The sequence below is a fragment of the Plectropomus leopardus genome, chromosome 1 (genome assembly GCF_026936395.1).
Source record: "Plectropomus leopardus strain MGB_pleo_1.0 chromosome 1, ASM2693639v1, whole genome shotgun sequence".
Lineage (NCBI taxonomy): Eukaryota > Metazoa > Chordata > Actinopteri > Perciformes > Serranidae > Plectropomus > Plectropomus leopardus.
In genome coordinates, this window is record NC_142176.1 from 41,426,913 (window position 1) to 41,446,130 (window position 19,218).

General features: G+C 43.4%; 1 protein-coding gene across 1 annotated transcript; it reads left to right on the forward strand.

Annotated features, from left to right (window-relative positions):
• Positions 1–13,140: 13,140 nt before the first annotated feature.
• Positions 13,141–18,929, forward strand: mex3b (mex-3 RNA binding family member B). Its single transcript, XM_042486812.2, has 2 exons — positions 13,141–13,792; positions 16,238–18,929. Exons 1-2 carry the CDS (start codon positions 13,573–13,575, stop codon positions 17,638–17,640), a joined length of 1,623 nt encoding a protein of 540 aa, XP_042342746.1. The 5' UTR covers positions 13,141–13,572; the 3' UTR covers positions 17,641–18,929.
• The last annotated feature ends 289 nt before the right edge of the window (positions 18,930–19,218 follow it).

The following is a 19,218-nucleotide window of genomic DNA, read 5'->3' on the forward strand; positions in this document are numbered from 1 at the left end:
GTGAGCTGGAGCAGAATAAACCCCTGTTCTCACCTGACAATGAGTAAATGCACAAATCTGCTATTTATAAATATCTCATAGAGAGACTCTCATTGCAGCCTGCTTTTTTAATTCTCATCCATTCATTCATTCATTGTCCATAACCACTTGTCCTTGTAAGGGTCACAGGGGGGCTGGAGCCTATCCCAGCTGGCATTGGGCGAGAGGCGGGGTACACTGTGGACAGGTTGCCAGACTATCGCAGGGCCGACACATACAGAAAGACAACTATTTACACTCACATTCATACTTACAGACAATTTGGAGTCACCAATTAACCTGACCTGCATGTCTTAGGAATGTGGGAGGAAGCGGGAGACCCTGGAGAGAACCCACGCAGGCATGGGGAGAGCATGCAAACTCTGCACAGAAGGGTCCCCCTACCCAAAGGTCTGGGCAGGGGGCAGGTTCAAACCAGGGACCCTCTTGCTGTGAGGCATCAGTGCTAACCACCACACCAACGCTTTGTGCAGCCTTGTTCTGTGGACAATAAACGGGGTGCAGACTTCACTATGTATAACCGGTGAACAAGGAAATACAGTGAGTGCTGTGAATGGAGCAGTGAGTGACAACAACCCGCCCACAGGTAAGAGTTCTGTCTGCGGAGGAAATGCTACACAGATCTAGGGGCTAGGTACCTCTTTGACAGTGGTACTTTTGGTTCCAAAAGTACTATACTGAAAACCTTAGATGGGAATGTGACTTTAGTTACTCAGTAAGTCCACTGTGGGTCTACCATTACTACACCAGCGTTGCGCTGAGTACGGAGAGTCTGAACACCATTTGTTATCATAGCTTCATGTCAGTGACAAGAGTGGCATATACATCACCACACTGCCCACACAAACAAGTTAAGGGAGCGTGATGAGACAGAGAATTGAAAAATGTATGGATTTCTCGATCATGTTGTTTCCCTCCGATCTGTGTTTAATGTTGAGTATCTGCCAATACCAATTTTTATACCTCTGTTTTCCTAGACAATACAGCTGCACAGTGCACACTTTAGGAAGGCCTCTTTCAACTTATTAAAATCAATTTAATGTATAGCCTATGCTTGATACTATGAATAATGCATTAAAAAAAACAACCTGATACCTAATTCCAGATTTGTCCCTTGTGGCACATTCCTGTGAATGTTTAGTGAGAGGACGGGTTGTTCTCATTCTGAAGTCCTCAAATACTGCCGCTTTATCAGTGCTTTCAGGGTACTATCCTGACACCAATAGCCACCTTTGCCATCAGTGCCACTGGCACACATCAGCTGAGAACGCTGCTGGACAAAATCAGTCTTGTTGTTATTATACGCTGCCAGACGGCAGCTGCCACATCAGCCTGATGCGTGGATGGGCAGCAAAGCTTGAGAACTTGGCCAGACAGAACCTGTCGCCTACACAGGATATGGAGCAGTATGGCATCAGGTTGAAATGCGCGATGACAAGGTTGGAAATTATTTGAAATGATAAATTCTAATTTTTCACCTCACTTACTTCTACTCTGGTGTAGATATTTAACTGAGATCATCTCACGGTGCAGAGGTCTCAGTGCTCTAGACAGGTGCCCATGTTGTTGTTTTTCGTTACTTTTTACACAGCAGCACACCTGAGAAACATCCTGCCTCAGAGCAGTCCCAGGCAAGAGCAACCGTTCGTTCTGCTCTTAAGTGTCCCATCTCCTCAAGCAGATGTTGTAGATGATGAGCTTCATGGACTCAGGGACGTTCAGCTGTGCTTTGGAAACTCTTGAGGATTCCATTTCTTTTTTTCTGCGGAGAGGGCCCATCGCTGATAAGCTGTGTGACAGTTTTACTCTGCCAACTTGTGTTTGTGTTTTAAATGAACGTGTTCTTTTCAGAACAAAGACTCTGCTTATGGCTGGGTCTGCATGTTTATGCAGCTCCAATCTCCACTGCAGGAGGCTGACTAGTATCAGAAATACTGCTGCCTTCTAGCAGTGCGTCTGTGTTACAGGTGAAAGCAGAGATCCAAGTAACTTCTTTTTTTCTCTCTCCAGTGACTTCCTGCTGGCACTCCTCTGTGAATTCCTGCATGATTTTTTTAATGGGCTTTGGTCGTGCGATAAGAAATCTGCATCTTCATTTGCTGATCCAGGCCTCGACTAAAGAGTGAAGCTATCTGCCAATTTGGCCACCCAGCGATTTCCCATGGCACTGAGTTTCACAGATTTGGTGACTTATATTAGTGGATTATTGTCACTCTACATAGTTTCATACATCTGTTTCAGGAGTTCTGACTTGTCTGAATGTAGCTACCAGTTTCTCTCTGTCACTGTCAATGTTCTGGACCCATACCCTATCACTCCAGGTGCTTCATCTTGTTGCAGCGAGGCCCTCTGAGGCATCCACATTCAATACAAAGGGCTTCTCCAGAACTACATATGCCATGAAAGGTGGGTTTGTCAGCTTATTGACTTTTTTCAGTATTTCTTGGTGAATTTTTGGCCAATACTGGGTGGAATTGGGTTGTACTTTTGTTCGGGCTTCGGCTTCACTAGCAGCTCTTAAAAAGGTTTGGCTGTCTGGAAGAAATCTGGTATAAAGTGTCTGTAATAACTGAGCAAACCCATCAGCTTTCCCACCTCTCGAGCAGTGATTGGCATCTTTTCTTCCTTTGGATTCAATCTTTATCCCTCTCCAGAAATTTCTCAACAAACATAACATAAGTCACATTTTTAGAAGTCACATTACTTTGGCCTTGATACCACATTGTCTTTGGTGCTGCAGCGCCTGCCTCAAATTTTGGCTGTTTTGTTCAAACCTGTGGCTGTACACCAGCCCATCAGCCAAATATGGGACACAAAGTTCATTTCTGAAATTCCCCAGAGTCTGAGGTGATTCTGACCCATTCATAAAGTACTCAGAGTATCTGAATGCAGTACAGGGTGTGTTAATCATGCTAATGAAGCCCTGGTGATAAGCCTTCTGTGGGTCCAGCACTATGAGCCAAGAGTTGCCTCTCAGGTTTTCCAAGATCTTTTGTATCCTCGGGATAGGATTACAATCCTTTAAATTCCCCCCAATTTTCGGATCTTTTGGGCACTTTGTCTTATATTTCTGCATTTTCAGCAATGCATTTAAATTCATCCTTCAGCATTCTCAAGCTTTTTTGTGCAGGAGATGCATATTCTTACTATATTAACAGAATTAATTACTTTTTTAATTATGTTAATTTTTTTTGCGTCTACATACACTTTAGGTATCCTACTGCATCTGCTATTTATGTTTCTGGATGCTGCTACCGTGATGTCAACACAAAGTATGTGGTGGGATTACGCTGCAAGTGGTGCATGAAAGTCCGTGGTTTGTTGGACCCATCCACCGCCGCTCCCGCCCGCCCCAGAGGTGCCCTTGTGCTCTTTATATTATGTCATTGTCAGCAGTGTTTCAACCTTACACCATTCTGCTGCGTTTCTTGCGGACGTGACAGGTTCTGTCCGGCTACATTCTCGAGTGGCTCCGTCCAGCAGCCTTTCATGAAGACCCAAAAGGTGGTTTTTGGTGCTGGGCTGCTATGCCAAAAGTTCTGTCAAAGCTGCGCTATTTTATGAGTTTGGAATGAGCACAGGCTTCCATTTTTCACTTAGAAAATCCAGACTCACTCTCTCTCTTTCACTTATTTACTTCTCTCAATACAATACACTTACTAATCACCAATACACTTACTAATCCTGCACCTGTCAATGATGGCACATCGGTAGTTTCACATGTGAAAAAAGTAGTGTCCATTCATGGAGATTGCTCCATTGTTTGTTTCTACATTTGTAATTTTTAAGACAGTTTACAATATATTACAATTTATTTTAGGCTCAGAATTTGGACGTTCAGAGTGTGATTTCAGCGACAGCTACAGTCTAATTTTACTACATCAATATTATTATGCATTTAGTATACATGTTAGAATGATGTAATGAGGTATCTATAATACGGAGTTTCTTATTTTATGTTTGGAGGATATGAGGGAGGTAGTATTCTTGTGTACATGCAGCCTGATCTGGATGTATCAGTAGAAACAGTTCAACAAAAAAAAAAACAGTGCTGTTTTTGTTTTCTTTATAACAAACTGCATTATATCAGTCAAATCAGATTTGGATGAAATAGCTGGGACCAGATCACATTTTATATCAGAGGCCTGTCACAGCAGTACACATCTGCAAAACCATTCATCTTCTCCCTGCAGCATTAAATACACTAATCCATTACTGAGCCAGATGTGAAAATAAAACACTAATAATGACGTATAGAAAACACATCTCCAAGGGCCAGCCACGTCTTTGAAGTGTTTGTGGATGGTTTCTTTTTATTTCTTTCCTTCTTCTCTCTGCTCCATTCATAATTGTAGGGCATGAAATTCTGCTGAGCCAGGAGGACACGTGATGGAACATTTTTTTTCTGCTCCCCACCCGTCACTGTTTATACACCGGCCTTGTATATTCATTTAGTTGAGGAATTGGCGAGGAAGAGGGAAGGGGTTTCCCGCTGGGCTGTAGTGACCAGCAAGCAGTGTTCAGGGAAGGGCTGGGGGGTTGGGGGTGGGGGTGGTGGTGGGGGGGGTGTGTTTGGTCAGGTAGAGGGAAAGGGATTAGGCTCTGCGAAAGTGTAACTTGGTGCTTCTATCTGGAACATTCTGCTCCTGCTTGAGTGAAAACCTCCCATCTGAATCAATTTCAACGTTCCAAGGACTAAGAAAAGCAGCTTTGTTCCTCTCTTCATGATTCCCAGATGTTCTTATACTTAAATGACAGAATAGGAGGTTTGTCAGTGTCAGCCATTATAAAATGATCCACAGGACCATTATAAAAAGTATTCAGGAGCATTAAGCTACCTAGCTCCTCTATGGTATGTTTAAATAACTAAAACCACAGGGTTGTTGTCGAGACTGCAACCGTGGCTAAACAGGGAAAGACTGAGATCATAGTTAATAAGGGAAAGATCATATTAAAGAAAGACTGTAGGTGACAACTGTGAATCTTCTTTTTTTTTTAATTATTTTTGGGGGATTTTTTCCCTCTATTGATAGGACAGCTGTAGAATGACAGGAAATGTGGGAGAGAGAGGCGGAATGACATGCAGCAAAGGGCCACAGGCTGGAATGGAACCCGGGCCACTGCAAAGGCCTCAGCACATGGGGTGCACACACGAGCAGGTGAGCTAGAGGCCGCCCCGACAATTGTGAATCATGATTTTTTAAAAATACTTACATATAGGGATAGTTCTGTTTTTTTTTTATTTTTAAGTAGGGTTGCATGAGGCACTACATACAGTCGATGGCAGTAGGCCCACCCCCAGTTTGGAGAAGCAGGCTGGAGTCCAATATGAAAATCAAACAATCTACTGCTGTGGAGGGGTCAGCAACAAAACCTATTTTAGCCGCCTTCCCCATTCGAACAGCGTGTTTGAAAGAAAGACTGTGAAAATACTCTCAGTATAACGGGGGTGGAACTTTTTTGAGGTGGCTAAAATATGTTTTGCTGCTGACCCCTCCACTACAGTACATTGCTTAGCTTCCGTGTCAAGCTCCAGCCTGTTTCTCCAAACTAGAGGACATCTATTGTACGTTACACACTGACTATTGTATGAAAGATACAACCCCACTTAATAAAAGACCTGAGGTCTAAGGCCTTAGGTTAGAAAATGACCGCAATAAGATCTTAAATATTAAAACATACAGATTGTAATTATAGGGGACCCATGATACTAATAAAAGGACGGAAATGAAAAAACTACTTGCTGATGGTTAGGGAAAGACTTTGATATCAGCATTGACTGTTGGGGTCTTCCCTGTTAAATTCATACTTTTTGATGACACAGCCATCAAACCTGACCCCCTCCCTGTGTCATTTTTTTGTAACATTATGCTTATTCCTGCCTCACTTCTGAGAGACAGCGGTCATTTTTCACATGACACCATGAGCTGCTCAGCGATTGGCTGAATATCAGAATAGAAGGGGAGTGAGGCAAAGACAAAGAGATGGGTTGTGGCTGGATGTGGCTGGCTGTCCAGGGGAAGGAGGAGGAGGAGGAGGAGGAGGAGGAGGGGATGATGGGATGAAGGAGGAGGGGGAACAGTGCGTTGTGGTGCATTGTGGGCCAGCGTCTCTAGCTGCTCTGCTGCTGTGCTGCTTGGCTCAGCCAGCGTCTGGCAGGCAGCCAATCACAGCACAGGGAAGCAGTGCCACTTCAGTTCAGTGTGTCAGAGCGAACAGGGTAGGGAGGAGGTAAGCGAGGGAGGAGATACAGAGATGTAAGGAAGACGAGAGGAGGGAGCAAGGAGAGAGAAAGGAGGGAGGCATGGAAGAAGCAGAGGGGGCAGACAGGGATAAGAGGAGGAGAAAAGGGAGGGAGAGGCAGGCAGACAGTGCTGCATCCATATCTGCAGATCCCAGCACATAGCCTGCACCATTTCTATAGCTTCAAACACTTCAAAGCACATTGCCCCTTTGCATGGATGTGGAATAAAAGCCTTTCATTTTTCCAGTTCTAACATCTAGGAGCAGATTAAAAACACACACACACACATACAAAGAGAGAGAATGCATGCATACTGATGAGCCCGCCACAGTAGTTACCTTTCCCTCTCCAGCTGTCCAACAGGAAGATGAAAAAATGAATCATCTGCTCTTTTTATCTGTCATTTGCATGAATACCATGCATAACAGACCCACACCAATGGGTTCTTGACTTAAATGCAATTTCATCTCACTGACGTGACAGCTCCCATCTTTTAGGACTCAAATCTTTCAGGGTTTTTATGATTTTTGTTTTTGCCACATGTGGATTAGTGGCCTGAGATGTATGTCTGTATGGACATTGGCTTTCTTGTGTAAAAATGCACCAAAACCAAAGTGTCCCATTTTCCTTTGTCTGATCGTGAATCTGGATCAGGTTTCAGTCTCCGGCTTCAGCATACACACTCATACACACATACCTCTGTTTTCTCCCACTAACCTTCTACAAACCCACAGTTCACCTTTTGCAGCAACACAAAGGAAAAATGTCTGCAACGCCAAGTGAAAACCACCTTATTTGCGTGTGTGTGTGTGTGTGCGTGTGGGTTAATGCGTGCGTGTGAGTGGGCTCTGTGCCAGCCAGTCCCTAAACTACACAAGCACACTGCATCCTTCCACCTCCATCTGTGTCTGCTCTTTGCTGTGCCTCCTCTCTGGCTGCTGCTCAGCATACTACATATGTCATCCACCTCTGATATACTCGAGTTTCCTGCATTTATTTTAGCTCCACAGCTCCAGGAGATGATGCAGTTGGAAACCTTCCTCCACTGCCTGTCACTGCGATGTTTTAAAGGTCCCACACTGCTCATTTTGAGGTTCATACTTCTATCTGGGGTTTCTGCTATAACATTTTTACATGCTTTCATGTTTGGGAAACATATCATTTTTCTCACTCTGTCAGTCTGAATATACCTGTACAAAGTGCCTCTTCAGTTTCGTGTGTGTATATACCGGTACAAAGCCTCTGTTGAAACACTCAGTTTTAGTGCCTGTCTCTTTAAGCCCCTTTTTCTGAAAAACCCCACTCTGCTCTGATTGGTCAGTGTTTATGGGTCTCCCACCTCTGCGCTCTCAGCTTTTCTGCAGCCGGGAAAATGACTATAGCACTTCTAATGTGTATAGTCTGTATCACTGGAATTGCATTGCGGGGCAACAGCTTGACTCCATGCTTACTTCCTGTCAGCTGATGTCATTCACATACACAGCAAAACCTTTAAACAGGAAATACAAAGGGATCCAAAAATGTCTTGAATGTCAATGTGTCAAGGTTGAAATGATCTTTATAGTATAGTTGTGACATCACAAATTTACTGAAGTCTTGATGGCTCGTTTTAAGGCACTCTGAGCATTTTGATAATTTCACAGTCTATACCTGCTTTGTATTGAAAAAATACATGGAAATCTGACTTTTTATGATGTGGCACCTTGTCCTGTGGTAGGATTGTGCCTGGGGGTTTTCTACTCTGATAAAAATACAGGGGAAATTATTTTATTTTGTCTTCAGTATAAAATATGTGCAATAAACAAAAATTTAAACACAACGCTTTTGTCTTTGCTTCCATGTTTGAACAGTTTACGTTAAAGATCTAAAACTTTCAATAGGTACATTTCTTTCAAATTCTGGTCATGGATTTGTTAAAATCTGTATTGGTAAGCACTTCTGTTTTTCCAAGATAATCCACCTACATGACACATGTGGCATGTCAAGATGCTGATTAAAGAGCATCATTCCTACGCCGGTGTGTCTTGGTATGGTCACAATAAAAGAACACTCTAAAATGGGATGCTTGATCTTGAAAAAAAGGACATTTATTAGGATTTCACATGAAAAGGGCTAAAGAAATGCATTTTTATTCACAGATAGCAAAAGAATTAGTCATCCAACAACTTCACACGGCCATTGAATAGGAGTGGTCCGACAGTCAACAACCTGATCAACTCTACGTGATGGAGATGTGCCACACTGTAAGAGGGAAATGGTGTCCCAGCAGATACTGATTATTTCTTCTGGGTGTCTTTGACTAAAAATGCATTTCCTTAGCCCTAATCATGTGAACCATGTAATCCTACATAGTGTAACATATAATGGTAGAATGCTAAATACATTTTTCACTGTTACCTCGAACTCCTTACTAGTCATTTTGAAAATACTAGTAAAAAAGTAAAAATCAGTAGTGGTTAGTAATTATTCTTTGCCAACTCCAGAGAAAAATATGTGGCTCTTATCTGCCTATGCTTCACAGCTATAGCAGCTCAGTGTGTCTGTGTGGTGCTGGGCAGGTAGCATACAGTAGGTTTATCTGTAACTGCTGCTGGAAACAAAGTAAATGAGAAGAGTTTGCTGGCTGCAGAGCTGAAACAATTAGCTAACAGAGGTAAGCTCAGGTTTTTGAGCAAGATATTAACCCTTTGAAGCCTAAGCAAGTTTGCTTGATTTCTCTCAAAAAAATTGTAAGAGGACATGAGCAACTTAAGCGGTAAGTTATAAGTATGCAAGAAATTACCAAAAAGTACAAGGAAAATTGCCATAAAAAAGCCTAAAAATAGAATTAATCTGTATTAATAGAGTTCTTTGGAAAATATTCCCCAATTTTCTCTTCAAAATACTGCAATTTGAGGGACACTTATTGCAAAGTTGCTCATTACCTTTTCTTTCTTGTTTTTTAAATATATAAACCCAATTTTTCTCTGAGTCCAAAGGTTTACATACTCTTGAAAGGCATCTAAATACAGCACAAGAAAACTGATATTTATCCAGGTGTTTAAGGGTTAATGAGTGCAGCACTTTTTGTGTGAATACTGTAGTTGAACAAACCGCATATGGTCTCTTAACAACACAGGACAGTGATCTGCATAAAAGATGTTGCAGGAAGCCTATAGCGTGTGCATGCATGTGTGTATATGAGGTCAGGGTGTGACGGTGCAGACAGGATACTGTGTGACCTGCTGCTTACCGTGACCCAGTGTCTGTGTCTGCAGCTCCGGCACAGTGTCTGGCAGAGCCATCACTAAGCCCTGTCTGTCTCCGTCGCTCTCTGGGTTAGGGCACACTAAGCTTTTCTTCCTCTCATTAAAAGGCATACGGGTAATCGCCTCTAAGCGGTTGGCTAACGCCTAATACCAAACAACAAATATCAGCGATGGTGCTGCAATCAGTGGGACTGAACTTTAGAAAGAGTAGTGGGAAACTCTGTGGACATGTGCAATGCCACTTAAAAAAACACCAAGCTCTTGGTTTAATACAGTAATATTTTATTTTGTCTGCCCCCCCAAGGCTTAAAAGAATTTTACACTACAACTGTGGACACAGACAACCAGTTGATAGATGGAATTGTAGATAAACTCAGCTGCAAGATGGGTTGCTTTTGGTTCATCTCTCTACAATGTACAGAGGCAAGGATTCAGGACAGAGGTCTGCAAAGATTTGACTTGGACAACCTGGCCGTACCTTCACTTGGTTGATTATCTTTGATATTTAGCTGATTGCACATTTGATAGATATCTGACTTGGTGTTTAGATAGCATAGACCAACTGGTGGGTTGCAGTCCAAAAGTAGATCGTGGGTCCGTTTTGAATGGACCTCAAGTGAGTCAAGAACATATCAAGTTTGTAAAAAAAATATACATATATTTTAAGTACAGTGAATTTTCGGCACAGAACTTTTATTTTAGAAATCAGTTTCCTGCTGTAGAGAGAGACTGTTTTTCCCAGCACAGCAACTACTTTATCACTGTTCTTGGTACACGTTCGCCTATTAATACACTGTGCTTTGCAGCATTTTTATTACTGATCTTGAAGCAATAATATGTACTTTTTGGTTTCAGTGCTATTGATTTACTAAGTTTCAAGTAATTATTACACTTCTTGCAATAAGTTTTATTTAATTGTGTTTTAAGCCCACTTGTTGCTTACATTTTGTGGAATGAAATTGAATATGTGGTCATTTATCTTATGTGTGGGCCTTGAATTAAAGACTTAAGAGAAATCTGGATCCTGTGGCTGGACCAGTTGTGAAACATTGAGTTTGGGTAAAATATCAAGAACAAAAATAAAAATCTTTGTAATCTTCCAATAGACATTATTTCTATTATGTGTTGGAAGATGGCCTACATGTTCATGTGAAGGGACTAAATATCACAAAATAATTGTTTTTTGTATCAGTAGTTCCCAGCCAGGGGTTGAGCCCACAAAAGGGGTCACAAGTCATTCTTAGCAGTGTGGGAAGGCTCGGAAACAGGCAGTGTGCTTATAAGACAATGTTTCCTCACAAATTCCAAGACATTTCTTTTGGAATAACCAAACAAAGGGCAGTTGGTGAAATCATTCTGCTCCATTTCATTTCTAATAACAGAAATTATCTCAATCAGTCAAAATCTGATCAAATGTGTGTCTTTTGTTCGTATGTTTGCATTCCAGGATTAAGAAAGTCTGGGAAACACTTTGCCTGCACAGAACGGAATAGATTTAGGGTAGCTAGGGGGGAGCTGACATGTCAGATATTAACAAGAGGCTCCCAACACATGACCTCCTTCAGTTCCTGAGCGGTTCCTCATTTGCATTGTTATTGTGCTCCTCAAGCGAGGTGACAAAGCAAAGTACTTTTGGTCTCAATGGTTTTGAATTGGCTTGAAATCCCTTTGTAACCCCCCCCCCACACACACACACACACACACACACACACATCCCCACCCCCAAACTATCACCCTGCAATGTTCTGAATGCTCAGGCTTCATAATACCAGCCACTATTAAGCAGAAGGCAGAAATCACCTGCAGATGGCCTGTAGCTATTGTACTGTGATCAAGACTGAAACATTGTACCATAAAGTAAACCCTTTACCAGACTAAAATAAAGTGAAACTATTGTCACTGTGTCAAAAAACCTCTGTATTACATCACCACATGACTTTGGTGAAACTAAATTAATGCGATACAACTACCACACACAAGTAAGCTTGAGGTTGTGGATATGTATCTCTTTTTCCCCAATTATCAACTCTTTTTTTAGGTTTGTCAAGGCATTTTATATGGTTTATTTCGCTAAAGTAGCAGAAGCATTTTTGCAGTCATGTAAGGTATACCTAAAGCTGTGATAAGCCAAAATATGGCAAAGGCAAACTAACTAACTAACTAACTAACTAACTAAATAAATAGATAATTAAATAACTTATTATAATAAATAATGTCAGAATTTGAAAATGCCCCTCCCACCAGACAACCACCAGCATGCACACGCTTTATACAGTAATTCAGTAACCCGTCCTTTGCTTTGCAGTTGAGATAAGAATTAGCTGATAGCCTCTCCACCATCCCTCAGCCTCTCTCCCGCCGCTTTAGACTGCTTTCCTGGAGGAGACCGGGCTGCAGCTCTGGGGACTGACCTTTGGTTGGAAGCTGCAGCAGCTTGAATTCAGCTTGCACAAACCCAAGCAATCGCTGAGAGAGAGAGCAAAGCGACATCTATTGTAAGCATCTAGTCTATGTTTCCCTGTGACCCAAAACCAAAGTGATTTGTCTTTTTCTGTAGCGGACTTCTGAAACATGTCATTGGTTCAATAATGTTTCGATGCAATTCTCAGAAAATGAAGAAATTCATGATGAACGATATTTGATTTTTTTCACTGATATCTGACATGCTGATATATAATAACTCATCTGGCTGATAACCAATACCAATATCAATATATCCATTTCTTTCCCACCTAATTTTAGTGATTAAGTCTACTCTAAAGTGGAATTAACATATACATTATGCAAACTCTTATTATGATGACCCACCAGCAGACAGAGACATGAAATACAATGCTTTTCACTGTATGTAATATTCATTCATCATGCAAAATTAGAAAAATACTTGCACTTAGGATTGATGGTTTATACTGTTGACTTCATCAATAGAAAAAATCTGTTTGTAATATCAGCAGAAATCAGCATGTTGGTGGATTCTAATATTCCATTTTAAAGCCATTATCTGTTGCTACTGATGATGTGCCGACATTATCGTGCATCCGTAGTATGAAGCTGATAAAAAAATATTATGTGTGTTTTTTGAGCTGTAAAGGCCTACATGTGATATTTCTTGTCTGTAACTATGAATTAGTAAAGGTTGTTTTGTTTTTTTCTCAGGTGACGGTTAAGTGATCAAAATGTTGTGTAAAGACAGACAAGGTTTCTTAAACTCTTAAAAAATATATGGGATGTTTCTGAAAGACAGGGGGCTGGATCCTACCCTGCAGATCCACATCTACAGACTGTATGTCCATAAACAGATTTTGTCTATAGATTTATTGCCTTCAGATTAATATTAGCGTCCACTGTTGTGACTTGTAACTGTATGTGACAGTAGCCTACATAACCCACTGTAATATAATACATAAAAAATATCTCACATAAGTGTCTGGGTTAGAGCAAACAGAAACAGACAAGGCGTGGGAGACAAAGACAGAGACTGAGAACAAAGAAGAGGGCGGCCCTTTAGACTGAACCCCGCCCACTGACCGCCTATCCAGCCAATCAGATCACGGATATGTAAATCATCTCGCAGCACTGCATCGTCCCTGCCCAGGCGGTGACGTCACTCGCACATCTCTGTGTCTGGCTCTGCAAGGACTCCGAGTCAGACAGAAGCACCAGAGGAGCTGAGGGCCAGCCGGGGAGGGGCCCTTTGTCAGGGAGGAATATTCTCACCGTCCACCGCCGGCTCTGGAATAAACGCGCTTTTCTCCGCCGTGTGCAGCTCGGACCGGGACCGCCAGTGTGAACCGGGACGACAGAAGGGGTGGATGTTTTTTCTACAGCTCCTTGCACTGTTTTTTTCTCCCCCCACCTACCCCATCACCCCACCCCTCAGCCGCACTGATATAGTTGCACTGACCAGTTATCTTTGACCGGGTCCGGTGCCCGTCCCCGCCACCCCTGTCCTGTCTTTGCCCCCCCTCCCAGCAGTCCGTCTTCACCTCCTTTCCTTCCTCTCGCCTTGTGTCCCGCTGTCTCCGCCGCACCGTCGCGAGGATGCCCAGCTCGCTGTTCGCGGACAGCAGCGTCCCGGCAGACGCTCTGGACGAGCAGAGAGCCCTGCAGATCGCCCTGGACCAGCTCTCCCTGCTCGGCTTGGACAATGACGAGAACCCCCTGTACGACAACCAGGAGCCCCGGAAAAAGAGCGTCAACATGACCGAATGCGTCCCGGTTCCCAGCTCGGAGCACGTGGCTGAGATTGTGGGCAGACAGGGTGTGTGTTCCTCTCTTTCTACAATGATAGGCTTTGGAGGCTATTTGTCAGGTTTTGCAGCTGAGCAGCACGCGACCATGCACCCAAACACTCGAGGTTTGAGCCACCGTCCTGTGTGGGAAGACCAGAATGCCAACACACACACACACACACACACACACACACACACACACACACACACCGGGATCATGCGTTATCTCTACACATATTTGCTTTACTGCATAAGCTCGTCACCTGCTTTTTAATATGCAGTGTCCGTGTGTAGGTATCAGTCGTGAGTTCGGCATACCTGCAATCCACCCGGCTGCTAACATTTCAACAAAACGGTAACTTTTGTCAGAGGCCAGCCACTTAGTCACACACTGTCCCTCTATAAATACACCGTTGTAGGCGGCAGCAGGCAGCATGTTCCAATTCAGTAAGTTGGCATTGTAGTGAAACAGGAGCCTATTTGGATGTTTCTGTTTATGCCGAATTGATCGAGAGACCACAAACATCTCTGCGACTGGATAACATCATAGTTGTTCGTAAGTAAAAAAAAAAAAAAATGGCTGAGCACAGAAAGACATAACATTTTAGAAATTCGAATGGATTTTGGTTTTTAGAGGTAAGGGAACTCCCTGCTTTTACATGAGATTACAGACCTTCCATAGCGTCTGGGTGAGGTGCAGCAGCGGCCGGTGAGTTGACCGGTTCTGTGTTTGTCTTCGTTTGTTAATAACCAGCTTTTTAAACGAATTGTCGGAGTTATCTAGTGATTATGATAATGAGCTGTACAGGATCAAATTAGGACAACGGTCACGATCTTCCAGTGGCTCAGGCCGCAGCCGCCCAGAGCTGCTCACACTGAGCCTCCACAGTCAGCTGGAGGCTGCAGGGCGGTGCTGCTGCTCGGTTACATATGCGAAATCTTCCCCCCTCCCTGCAACACTGCTGCTGCTGCTGCTGCTGCTCCCATGAAAACAAAGGAAGCACATACTCCCACCTTCCACTTCACAGTCACTACAGCGGGACATAGTGAAGAACATCTATTTACACCCCCACCCCCTCTCTAGTCAGGTTAGAAATGGGGAATGAAGCAGTGGATTAACCATGACCAACAATCCCTCAGACATGGGGGATTATTTGAAAGCAGGGAGCTTCTCTTTATTTAACCTACATCGAGTTGATAGCAACACTTTATGAAATTATGTCAACAATGTAAAGGGACACTAAGCTGAATTTCAACCAGCTTTGTATCAATGTGAGTAGTATGTGTAAATGAACTGTGGTAAACTTCCCTCCATTTAACCAGTGTCTGTCATTTGGTGGTGTTTCACTGGCTCTTGGGGCTGCTGCTCCAAGTACAGACTGTACTTCTGTATTTTCGTATTATGAACCCACTGCTGCTGCCACCATGGACTCAAAAAGTATACAGCTTATCAAGAGACACACCCACTCCTCTCTCTAACTCAGACTGAAATCCAATCAACCAGTAAAACTAGGCAATGCTGATCGAATATAAACAATCATGTTACTGCACTGCCTATATCTCACCTAAATCTCCTCAGATAGGTAATTTAACGCCCATTTTTGCCATAATGCAAGAGTTTGTGAACAGGAAGTGGGCACCATACCGCTTCCTGCACAGTGAAAACAGAGACTAAAAAAACAGAAATCAAACGGTAAAACTGAGCAGCACTGATCAAATATAAACAAAGATTCTGAGCGTCACATTTCTTACCTCAAATGTTTTCAGAAACGTGTCTTAAATTGCCGTTTAAATGGGCTAAAGCAGCCTTTTCCTCTGTTTTCTCTGGTCATGTAGCAGCAATTTCAGAAGTATTTGGATCTTTCTACTGCAGAAATGGTGTAGTTTTATGTGAGGACTCTTTATGTCAACACTTGATGATTTGATGTCAACAATTTAAATCGGCCGTGTAGATTGACTCTAGGCAGGTTTACCATCCTCTTCACTCCCCAACACCACCACTCAGCTAGCTCTGCTCTGCTAATTATGTCATTCTTCTAAAGCTGTTTCCTCAGCCGGTCCCATTCTGATCATAAAGAGATGTGTGTGTGTGTGTGTGTCCACATTATGAAGTGATTAATCAGTTGCATCCTCTTCCCATAATGCTGTTAGTTTAAAATAAGGCTCAAGATTTGAACAGCAGCTGCTGTAGAATCTGACTAAGAGAACAGGCATGATCACAGATCCAGAAGTGAGTTTTCTTTTGTGAGTTATTTTTGTCCCTCTGTATGTTTGTGGTGGTGCAGCATGTGGTTTGAATTTGCTCTACTCCAAAAAGGAGCTTTCACCCGATTTCTGCAGCCACTTAGAAACCAGAATAAACATCCAGCAGCTCTTTGTATAGTCCAGAAGTGATGGTTGGACACATGACATAATGGGAGCTGTTGTTATTGTGGAACCTGCCTCACTTTAGTCTATTTTTTCTCATGCCCCAGGTTGCAAGATCAAAGCGCTGCGAGCCAAGACCAACACCTACATCAAGACCCCGGTGCGAGGCGAGGAGCCTGTGTTTGTGGTGACGGGCAGGAGGGAGGACGTGGCGATGGCGAGGAGAGAGATCATCTCTGCTGCTGAGCACTTCTCTATGATCCGAGCCTCTAGGAACAAAAACACTAGTCTGAATGGCAGCGGCACCCCGGTCCCCGGACCGCCTAACCTGCCTGGACAGACCACCATCCAGGTGCGGGTGCCTTACCGTGTGGTGGGGCTGGTTGTTGGCCCAAAGGGTGCTACCATCAAGCGCATCCAGCAGCAGACCCACACCTACATCGTGACACCTAGCCGGGACAAAGAGCCCGTGTTTGAGGTGACAGGGATGCCAGAGAATGTGGACAGAGCCCGTGAAGAGATCGAAGCCCACATCGCCATGCGGACGGGAGGCCTTATTGAGCTTCAGGATGAAAATGACTTCCATGCCAATGGGACTGATGTTGGTTTTGACCTGCATGGGCACGCCACCCTTTGGTCCAAGCCCAACGCCGGGATGACCCCCACCTCAGTGCGGAAACCCTTCTCCAACTACCGCAACAACTCCTCCTCCTCCTTGGGCAGCGCCTCCACAGATTCCTACTTTGGTAATAACGGCTCCTGCATGGCAGACTACAGCCCCCCCAGCCCCACACTCAGCTACGCTACCAACAACAACGGCAACAACAATAACAACAACATCAACATCAACACCAACGGCAACGGCTTTGTTTATGGAAGTGAGTTGATCTCGCCTGACTGCACTGATCTGACTTTTGACTCATCGTCAGGGTTTGACCCCACGCCAACCCCCCCGGGCCTCCTTTGGTCCCAGTACGATAGTCGCATGACCCCCTCCTCCACTGGAGGCAGCTCCCCCACCTCCACCTCAGCCATATTCCCCACCAACACCTCCACTAACGCTAACGGGATGGTGGTGAGTCAGAGAAGGGTTAACGGTTGTAACGCACAGCCCAGACTGTCGCCCCCCCTCCACAGCCACACCGGAGGCTCCAGTGAGCACCCGTTAGCCCGCAGGGTGCGCAGTGACCCAGGAGGAGGCGCGCTCAGTTTCCCCGGGTATTCCAGCTCCATCGCCTCTCTGCAGGGCGCTCACCTCCCGGGAGTTTCATGCGACTCCTCCGCCTCGTCATCATCATCCTCTTCCTCCTCCTCCACCTCCTCGGGCACCAGCCGAAAAGGCAGCCGTGACTGCTCGGTGTGCTTTGAGAGTGAGGTCATCGCGGCCCTGGTCCCCTGTGGGCACAACCTCTTCTGTATGGAATGTGCCAATCGAATTTGTGAGAGGAGCGAACCCAAATGTCCTGTCTGCCACACTGGCGTCACTCAGGCTATACGTATATTTTCATAACAAGTGGAACTCTCTGACTACCATAGCAACAAACAGACTCCTCATACTGCTTTAATGGGATCAGCCAATCACCTGTTTGGAAAGTGTACATAGATATATACATATGTATGGAAGAGGCTGCAGTATCCAGAAGAAGGGACAGACACCCACTTTGGGCTCCGTCATAGTTTTTAATAAATACTGTAGCTTGGGGAATATTTTCAGCATCTAAGTGCATGTTTCAATATTACAGCATAGTAATCAATAGTTCTAGTAAATTGTACCCTATATTTATGAAGTGAAGAGGCACAGTGGTACAGCACGGAGGTACGTGGGTCAGACTGTAGACTGTTAGCTGGCTCAGCCCTCCAGTTTTGCCGATCGAATGTAGTGAGAGGGGAGGCCATGGCTGGGAAACACGGAGGGCTTCAGCCAAACAGACTGATCCAGATACTGCAGCTCAAGGTCAGGAGCCACAGGAGGGACAGCAACAACATATCCTACATATATATGTATAGAATCAATTTCCACAAGTTGAGAGTTTTAAATGACATTAATACAGATTGAAGTATTTTATTCGTTTTTGACTTGAAATATTATATTTCTTATTGCAAAGATGTTTACAGATATTTTAATTTAAGTTCAGTGAACTTTTTGTAGCTGGGTTGATATTTTGTGTATTTTTTAGTATGGCCTTATGGCATTGATCACTGTATTATTTTAATATCACGAAAGTCCACAAAATGTGTATTGCATTTGACAGTATTCTGTTGGGATGGAGTTTTTATAGGTTCAGCAAAAAATGTCTTTTACATCTGCTTCACCCAGCATATTTTTTATTCAGTAATATAAAGCCTATTTTATTCTATATTAATATGAAACATTGAAATGTACAAAACTTAGTAAGTTGAACACAAAGAAAACATTTATGCTTTCTAAAATTTGTATGAATTAGATTCCAGTGGGAATTACAGGCTTCTGTTGCACCACTATAGTTTTAGTATTTCTATTTTAATACATTTGTTTACCACTTGTTTATGTATATGTAGGTGATGTTACTTGAGGGTAAATCTACTTTATTGAGCAAAGTTTAAGAACAAAGTATATTTTATTTTATGATACAGGGCCTTTATCCTCATGGTCAAATACTAATATTATATTTGCTGAGACAAGATTTGAAAATGTATCAAGAGTTTTATTTTTCTGACATTTAAAGTTATACATGATAAAAAGTAAATCTTAAGTAATGGTGCTACTTCATGTTTTTTTTAAGTATTTCTATATAAGTCCAATAAAAACTGGTAAATTGACGAGGTGTCTGCTTCCCGTGTTCTTCCTGACCTGTTGTGTTTGCTGCTGCTGATCCTGAGAGCAGACAGAGGTGAGCAGGCAGGCTGCTGACGGCTGCTAAACTCTAATAGTTTTCTGACCATTTGACCCCTCTCTGCTTCCTAACAGGAGCTCGGAGGCGGCAGGATTATCACCGTGGCCTAATTATTGAGTAGAGGCTGTGCCGGTCAGACAGAGGGGGACTTGGCCTGCCTTATCACTAATTAGCACTGCTGTGTGACCTATTCTTACACAGCCTGCTGCAAAGAG